This window comes from Pieris rapae, chromosome 3 (genome assembly GCF_905147795.1).
Source record: "Pieris rapae chromosome 3, ilPieRapa1.1, whole genome shotgun sequence".
Classification (NCBI taxonomy): Eukaryota; Metazoa; Arthropoda; class Insecta; order Lepidoptera; family Pieridae; genus Pieris; species Pieris rapae.
Window position 1 is genome coordinate 11,149,870 of NC_059511.1, and position 9,335 is coordinate 11,159,204.

Consider the following 9,335-nt stretch of genomic DNA (forward strand, 5'->3'; position numbering starts at 1 on the left):
AAACTTTAAATAAATTTAAAAAAGTGTAGTTGGTGTGAAATAATTTTAGTTCATACACAACACAGTTTGACAACTTGATTCTGCGTCCTGCTATTTCTCATCCAGTTTAAACTTTGTTGATAAGTTGCAAGATTTGCTGTTTGTGATGTTTAACGCGTAACCGAAAACTGTGTTGGTAATTTTTTTTCTAACGCCGACAAAGAAGTTTTACTTCAAAAATGGTTTTGATACCATAAGTGTTTTGTAAAAATTATTTCAATACAGTTTAATTCACATTTAAGGCGATGCTACTTATCTCTGTATATAAAATTCTCCTGTCACAATATTCGTCCCCGTACTCAGCCAAAACGGCTCGACAGGTTTTTATGAAATTTTTATATTCAGTAAGTCTAAGACCTCAAACATTTGTTTTTTTTTATTTTAAGACAATTTTTTGTTTTTATCATTTATAATACAGAAATACATAGAACCCTTAATTTTCACCCCTCTACGATCAAACGCTTTTTTTATTATATTATTTATATTGAACTAAAAAAATGTATCCTAAAAATAATATTGATGGCGAAACGACGTTTGTCAGGTCAGCTAGTTTAGTATATAGAACACACATGAAGTGTATTTCCTTAACTGATTGGACTTGCAGCATTGCCCTACTAAACCTTGCAACACGCCAATAGCATAGTATGAAAGTTGTATAAGCCTCGAGGTACTCTAGTCAACTGTAAGTTTTAACAAAAGGATTAAAATTTAATTACAGCCAAGCTATCTGCGCTGCATATTCATAGAACTTTGATTACAAATTGAAACTATCTAATTAATTATTCAAAAACCAGACAGGATCGCTTAGTGGGTTGTTTTCGTAATTTAAAATATAAATAGGTTAGATTATCCTTCAAAGAGACGTTCTAATATTGTTATTAAAAATGTTAGCATGTATATTTAAACATAATTTTGTTACAAAATCCATCGAATTTGTTTATTGCCAGTTCTTCTGTTCCGTTCATAAGTGTACACCATTATGTCACCTATATGAATAAGTGATATAAATATATAATGATTTATATAATAAATAATTTACAATAAATAATAAATGGTTTTTTATTTGATTTGATATTCGTTCTAAATATATTGAAATTTTGTTTTTGTTTTAGGTGAACCAAGGGCGGAACAAATAAGAGTGACAATTGGGTAAGTTGATATAGTTTTTATTACATTTTAGATTCCATTTCACATATTTTAAACGTGTTAAAGTTTGAAGCCCAACCAACAAAACCCAATATTTTCCTGACCATTTAGGAATGGTCTCTTAAAATTCCATGCAATCAAGATTATAAAAATAATAGAATCATTTATGGTGTCAAACGAGGAAGATATTCACTAAATATTCTTTCCCAAAACGTTATCTCTTCCTTGTCAACATCCAATTTCAGCTGAAGTCTTTCACCAATATCCATATAACACTGTTTCTCAATTGTGAATGGCTCCCATATTGCCTTTAAGTTATTGTCAGGCGTCGGGTTTCTGAAAAGCAAACGTTGAGTTAATTATAATAAAAAATAAACAACGTATAGAGGGTATTCCAAACCTTCTTAAAATTCAAATAAGGGATAACTAACTTATACACTTACCCATACTTTGCAAAGTTAGACCACAATTTTGCTACTGTGTCTATCATTTTATAAGTTTTGGAGTTTAGTCCTACTTTTGGCAGCAAAGATTTACAAGGGAATATGTAAGCCAGATCATCGCAGTGTGACACTGAGGTTTTGGGTAAATATTCTCCAACCTTAAATTTATTTGAAAATATATTCCTTTGGGAATGACACGTGAACTTGTAATAGTATATTTTATTTTTGTTATTCTTTGCACATATCTTTTGCCATAAGGATGCATAATATTTAAAATAATCCATCCCTACAAATCTTACGACATTTTGCATAACCTCTTCCAGCGTTTTTGCGTCCTTTAAGTAAAGTTCTTTTACTTTCTTGCCTATTTCCAAGTGTTGCAATGTTGAACAATGATATGATAGTGGTTGAGGAATTAATAGTTCGTTAAATTTGCGGGCCTGTTCATATACGGTCTCAGCTTTAAGTCCTGAAACGAACACAACTGTTCCCTCGTCTGCTGTGCATCCATTTATAACATCAACACCTTCGTGAATTCCTTGACGTAGTACCTCGATGACGTCACCGGTAAAAAAGGCTTCGATGTTAGGAAATTCTTTTTCCGAAACAATAGGATACATAATGTTCACCCAATCTTTAGCGTTTTGAGCGTAAGTTAAAGGAAATTGTTTCATTATTAGATTTTCGATTGGTTGAGTTTTAAAGAAGTCATGAATTACTTTGTCGTCATTACTTTCACATCCCATTTGTTTGGCAAGTAGGAAGGCTATTTCTCGTGCGCTGACAGAACTGTTCGCCCAAGGAGACAATAATGTCCCACTTTGCATAATTGCTCTTTGGAATAGGCCCTTACTCATTGGTGAAACTAAATGATAAGATACGCTTGCAGCTCCAGCACTTTCACCAAAAATGGTTATATTATTAGGATCACCACCAAAACTTTTAATGTTATTCTTCACCCATCGTAATGCAGCTACCTGATCTTTCATTCCAGCGTTTCCTGGTATTTCTTCAGTATCAAAGCAGAGAAAGCCGATTACTTCGAGCCTATAGTTTATTGTTACGAGAATTACATCATTTTTTACTAAGAATTCTGGTCCATAAATATCATCATTTCCACTGCCGCTCATGAGACCACCTCCATGAATAAAAACCATAACTGGAAGTGGTTTCGACGGTGCAATTTCAGGGCTATAAACATTAAGATATAAGCAATCTTCGCTTCCAAACGGTTCCATGTTAAATTCGGGTTGAAAAAATAAATCTATTTGGTAACAGCAAGGTCCATGCTCCTTGGCTAGCCGCACACCTGTCCATGGCTGTTTTGGTATTGGAGCCTAAAAAGCTTTCTTAATTAAATCTATTTCTCTGATGATATTTTTGTTTTGTTATTATTAAAGTTAAACATATTATATTTAAAATAATTAGTTTTGCTTTTACTAGTTTGAATTACTAAATATATTTACTTAACAGGACACATTATATATATGTAATAACAAAGCAAGTGTTTCTATGCGTTACCTTGAATCTTAGCTCCCTCAAAGGAGGCTCTGCGTAGGGTATTCCCTTAAAACTATAAAATGATCCCCCGTAATCATTATGTAACTTTTCTCCTTCCAGAATTCCTTCAGCGACCCTCACTCGTGCCATTTCTCAATAAAACCTGGCAAAAAACATAATTTTCAGAAGATCGTGGAAACAATTTGAAATAATTATACTGTATGTGATACATGAAAAATTCATTGCATTCTATATGTATTAGCTACTTTGTGTAAACCTATATAATAAGAATTCTATCTTGAATACACGTAGTATTATTGGAACACTCTTTGGTTTTTACTTTTAATAAATCGGTCCGACACGAAACCTCATATGTTCCAAACCTCACATTTTCGATTTAGATTTACGCGTGAAAATAATAGTTTTGAGAGAGCCTCATCGTGCAAAACGCGGCTATATGTTACTGGATGTTATTCTGCTCGTAATCCTGATCGGTCTTTCTTATTTTGTCTACAAACTGTACAGGAAGTGCCCCATAAAATGTATATGGTTTTATTGAAAAGGTAGAGGGTAAACACCAGGAGGCTCATCTGATGTTAAGTGATAATTTTGAGGAAGCACATGATAAAGGTTCAGACATACTACTGCAGATGAACTGTCAAGTATTACCATAGATGAAAATGTTTATCTTGAATAAACGAAATATTTACTATTTTATCTGAAAAAAAATAAAAATGTATGTATAAAAATCAAAGATGTTATAACCGTAGTCTTAAAGAATGAGGAAGAAGAAAAAAGAAAAAAGAAAGAGAAGAATCTTACAGCATCCACTCAATTTCCCAATTGTTAAGATATATTAAACAAATCTATTTTGAGTGCTGTTTTGACAACTAGCGTTTTTTAAAAAAATTGTATTGCCGCATTTAAGATAATTGTGTACTTCATAATTATTTTTTGTACCTAATAATATTGTTATATTAATAGAACGATTAATTAAATCTACTATTTATTTAATAACTGCCTACCGAAAAAATTATAAACATATGAATTTGGCATTCTGTTTGGGAGGAATAAAAATAAATTAAAAATATAGAATATATTTTATTAATTAAAGTAAGTACCAATGCTACCTTATAAGTAGTTGATCGAGCCTTCTACTATTAAAATTATTCAGATGGGAATAAATAAAAATTTTGAAGGCGGTATAAACTGCCTGATCATATTTGACTTTTTTAAGACTCTAACATACGCCGATGACTTTGAGGATTTGACCTCTACTACAAACAATAATTTCCTAACGCCATCTAGTCTAACAAAATAGTAAATAGTCTAACAAAACTACGTGAATACGAAACCAATTATTAGCTAAATATAAAAATTTATAAATAAATATTGGGCTAGAAAAAATGGTGGCTGCCAATTGTTTAACTAGTACATACATGATTTTTTTTACATGTTTAATTCGTTCTGAGGTTAAAACTTTTTAATGTCAGTATTGCTAAAATACCGAAACCGAGTCATCATCATCAGCTGACGATGGACTCCGAAGGTGGGTACTGGGGTCTCGAGGATGGTAAGCAGTAGACATACCGTCATTGAGCTCGTTGTAATCAGCTCAGCTAAATGACGGTATGTCTACTGCTTACCATCCTCGAGATCCAGTACTCACTTTCGAAGTCCATCATCAGGTTCATATAGTCACATTTCTAGTATCGTTTCGCTGAGCTGATTACAACGAGCTCAATGACGGTATGTCTACTGCTTACCATCCTCGAGACCCCAGTACCCACCTTCGGAGTCCATCATCAGGTTCATATAGTCACATTTCTTGTATCGTCTCGCTGAGCTGATTACAACGAGCTCAATGACGGTATGTCTACTGCTTACCATCCTCGAGATCCAGTACTCACCTTCGGAGTCCATCATCAGGTTCATATAGTCACATTTCACGTATCGTCTCGCTGAGCTGATTACAACGAGCTCAATGACGGTATGTCTACTGCTAACCATGCTCGAGATCCAGTACCCACCTTTGGAGTCCATCATCAGGTTCATATAGTCAGTTTTCTAGTATCGTCTCGCTGAGCTAATTACAACGAGCTCAATGACGGTATGTCTACTGCTAACCATCCTCGAGATCCAGTACTCACTTTCGAAGTCCATCATCAGGTTCATATAGTCACATTTCTAGTATCGTTTCGCTGAGCTGATTACAACGAGCTCAATGACGGTATGTCTACTGCTTACCATCCTCGAGATCCGGTCCCCACCTTCGGAGTTCATCATCAGGTTCATATAGTCACGTTTCTAGTATCGTCTCGCTGAGCTGATTACAACGAGCTCAATGACGGTATGTCTACTGCTAACCATCCTCGAGATCCAGTACCCACCTTCGGAGTCCATCATCAGGTTCATATAGTCACATTTCTAGTATCGCCTCGCTGAGCTGATTACAACGAGCTCAATGACGGTATGTTTACTGCTTGCCATCCTCGAGACCCAGTACCCACCTTCGGAGTCCATCATCAGGTTTATTTAGTCACATTTCTAGTATCGTCTCGCTGAGCTGATTACAACGAGCTCAATGACGGCATGTCTACTGCTTACCATCCTCGAGATCCGGTCCCCACCTTTGGAGTCCATTATCAGGTTCATATAGTCACATTTCTAGTATCGTCTCGCTGAGCTGATTACAACGAGCTCAATGACGGTATGTTTACTGCTTGCCATCCTCGAGACCCAGTACCCACCTTCGGAGTCCATCATCAGGTTCATATAGTCACATTTCTAGTATCGCCTCGCTGAGCTGATTACAACGAGCTCAATGACGGTATGTCTACTGCTTACCATCCTCGAGAACCAGTACCCACTTTCAGATTCCATCAGGTATCAGGTTCAGCAACTTATTTTACTTTGTTGTACAAGTTGCACTTGAAACTTGACAACTCTAAATTTGAGTTATGTTTGGTTAGGTACTTATATACATATACTTATAACATACAATAATTTCCGAAGTTCATGTCCTAGCCTCACTTGATATTTCTTTTTATATTTTGGCATTTCTAAAAAAATCCGCGGGTAAAAACTAAAATACGCAAATATTTAATTATTATTGGCTCCGAAACACAAGCGTAGTCCTCCCGTCGCAAAGCGTTGAGGTGGACTGAAGACAGGCCGCATGCAGGGCTCGCGGGTGTGAAATTTCGGGGGGAAGCCCATTGCGCTTGAGTTTATTTACCTTTTATTACTTTCCCAGGAAACGAATTAATACAATTTTTTTTATTAAAATAATAATATATGCTATATCTTATTATTTTGATAAAAAAAATTGTAATACGTGTAAGATTAAAATAAATCGCATTAACCGTTTTGGAGCGAATTTGTAATTTATGTCTAATCTACGGTTCAATGGTAATTTTTTTTTTTGGGAAATTGTTATAGCTTTTATCTTTTTTGGTTTTATCAATCGATACAGTAGGCTTCAACCCACAATATATATTTTTTTCAAATGCATATGAGCGACAGTTCTTCCAACAATTTAATTTAAACTAGGGCTAGTTGACCGATTTGAACACTGTTCAAGCCTTAACTTGAATGTTTGGTCTAGCGTTATCGTGAAGTTCAGTTCAGTCGGTTGTTTTGCAGCTAGCTATTCCACCATGGTTTGCAGTTTACAAGTAAATTTTTCGGACTAAATTTTCGCTTGGGCCACGGTTTGGCTGGTTCGGCTGAGCCATGGCTGAATCATTTTCATCGCCGGTAATGATTCAATTGAAAATCCCCTCATTATTGTGCCTATTGAGTAATCCAGTCGATGCGCGTTTGTCGATTTGCTTCACACAAATCGCGAGGTACCCACCTTCCTAATTGGCTTTAAGTGGATGAATACTGTTTTATCACTAACACCACAACTCAGACGTAGTTTGCGGTGGATCCGCTTCCACAACAGCCTTCAATTCTTCGTTATTAACTTTGGTCACAGGCAGTTCACAGGGCTTGTTCTGCAGCTCAAAATATTCAGAACAAAATGTTGGAACCAAAAATGCACTGTGTTTTCGTTTGCGAAACCGCTGCCATTCACATAATTAAAACGGGAAAATGAAATCAAGCATGGTTTTCGAAAAAATAAATGCACGAGTAATAGCTGTAAAAATGAAATTTGGTATTCCTGACGATAAAAGAGAGATGTCAAAGCGGCCAGAACCACAGAACGCCAATTTCATATACCTAGTAGATGGCCTAGGTACTATATGTACTGTATGTATGGAACTGATGCAGAAATATTTATGTCCCATGATTAATACCATTTACTTCGTATACAGTAGATTTTATGAACAACACTATATACATATTTAGTTTAAACTGTGGCATAAATGCACAATAATTATCGCAATTATTTTAAATTACTTCTATTTATTTAATTCATAGATATAATTAATAGTGATCGTTAAATAATAAAAAATATTAACATTAATGTTCTTAGCTTTTCCTCGCAATATATTATGTATGTATAAGAAAATAGCGATAAGTTGACTAGAATAGAACAAACGCATGCTGCGATTTCCGCGTACTAGACTATCTAAAGATAGTATTACTTTTTTGTGAAGTGTTTTTTTGTTCTTCTTATGTTAATAGGTTAATTAAACATTCCTAACAGAATTGATATCCTTCCTAAGATAGAACCTTATAGGACCTTCCTACAGGAAAAAATACCTATTAAAAATCAGAAAAGTATCTAATTCATCAGATGGTAGTATTCAAGAAAATTTAATCGTTAACATGTCATTTACAACCATGCTGTAGTTTCCTGTTATTGTGAGTACAATCAGTTTTATTGTGTGTTCCTAGATGTAAGCTTTTTGTTATGCCCGTTGGCAAGCTTTTTTTAAATATGTTTAAGATATTTATTTCACATTATAATTATTACAACATTCACTTAATGAGAAAATATATTATATATATAAAATATATTAATTAATTAATTATATATTACGATATTAACATAATTGGAATGATACAAAAATGATAAAAAATACTAAGAATAAAAATAGAAGTTTATTTATTATTGTATAATACACTAGCGGATCCGACAGACGTTGTCCTGTCTACACGTCTTTAATTTCAAAATTTCAATTTTTAATAAGCCATTTTGATGAAAATTATTATTCAAATGTTATGACAATATCTAACGATCCAGCACATGGTCACACACGATATAACACAATGATAACAAAACTTTTTTTAAATTTCGGGACAGACTAAAATTAAAATTCGAATATTATTTAAAATTTGACACTGCGATGGTAGCGCCGTCTGTCGGATCCAATGTAAAACATTCCAAAATCAACAACAACTAATAAATTGAAAATTAATTAAAAAAACATTGTCCAGCAGACAAAATTGTGAATCTAAACCATTCCCAGATCCCCTTGAACACACACAAAAAATTTCGTCTAAATCGGTCCAGTCGTTTAGGAGGAGTTCAGTCACATACTACACACGCACACAAGAAATATATATATTAAGATATGTTGTTTTATCAATTAACAACTAACACACAAATCTATAATCTTTGTCAGTCATAAAGCTCACCTCACTTCTCTTAAAGGCGCCGTGCTTAAATTAATTATATCTTGATAAAACAAGACATATTATTCTATTTATATCAATAAGGTCCCGTGAACTGACAATGGGACATGGGACACAATTATGAGTATTGGAATTTTCTTTCACACATTCAATGATATAAAATTTGCCAGTTACGGACAGATTTTGATTCCGTAAAATAAATGAAATTAATTCAAATGCATGACATGAAAGGTTACGAGTTATTTTAAAACCCTGTCATTGAAATGTGTTTGGAAATAATACTAAAATTCTCATTTAGAAATAGATTAGTTATTGAAATTCAAATTTTTTTATTGATAAAAAACTTCATCTCAAATCAACTCAAACATTTCAATTTCAAAAAAAGAAAATAGCTAAATAAAGTATTAATAAACATGTTAAGTTAAAATATTATAAAACTAAAGAATTTAAACTTTTTCAAAATCAGATCGGTAAGCTAATTGATATTAACGGATAATGGGTCACAAGCAAAACAGATATGATTTAAGAAAATATGAAAAGTACCTTATAGTATCACTTGCACACGTCTGTTTCTAAGAAATTATTATAATCGACTAATATTTACTATTGTATGTGGAA

At 33.6% G+C, this 9,335-nt stretch overlaps 1 protein-coding gene across 1 annotated transcript; it reads right to left on the reverse strand.

Moving 5' to 3' along the window:
* Positions 1-1,189: 1,189 nt before the first annotated feature.
* On the reverse strand, positions 1,190-9,335 carry LOC110998305 (juvenile hormone esterase). Its single transcript, XM_022266862.2, has 4 exons — positions 9,261-9,335; positions 3,150-3,291; positions 1,629-2,965; positions 1,190-1,521 (listed from the first exon to the last, which is right to left on the reverse strand). The coding sequence occupies exons 2-4, from the start codon at positions 3,276-3,278 to the stop codon at positions 1,350-1,352; spliced, it is 1,638 nt and encodes a 545-aa protein (XP_022122554.2). The 5' UTR covers positions 3,279-3,291; positions 9,261-9,335; the 3' UTR covers positions 1,190-1,349.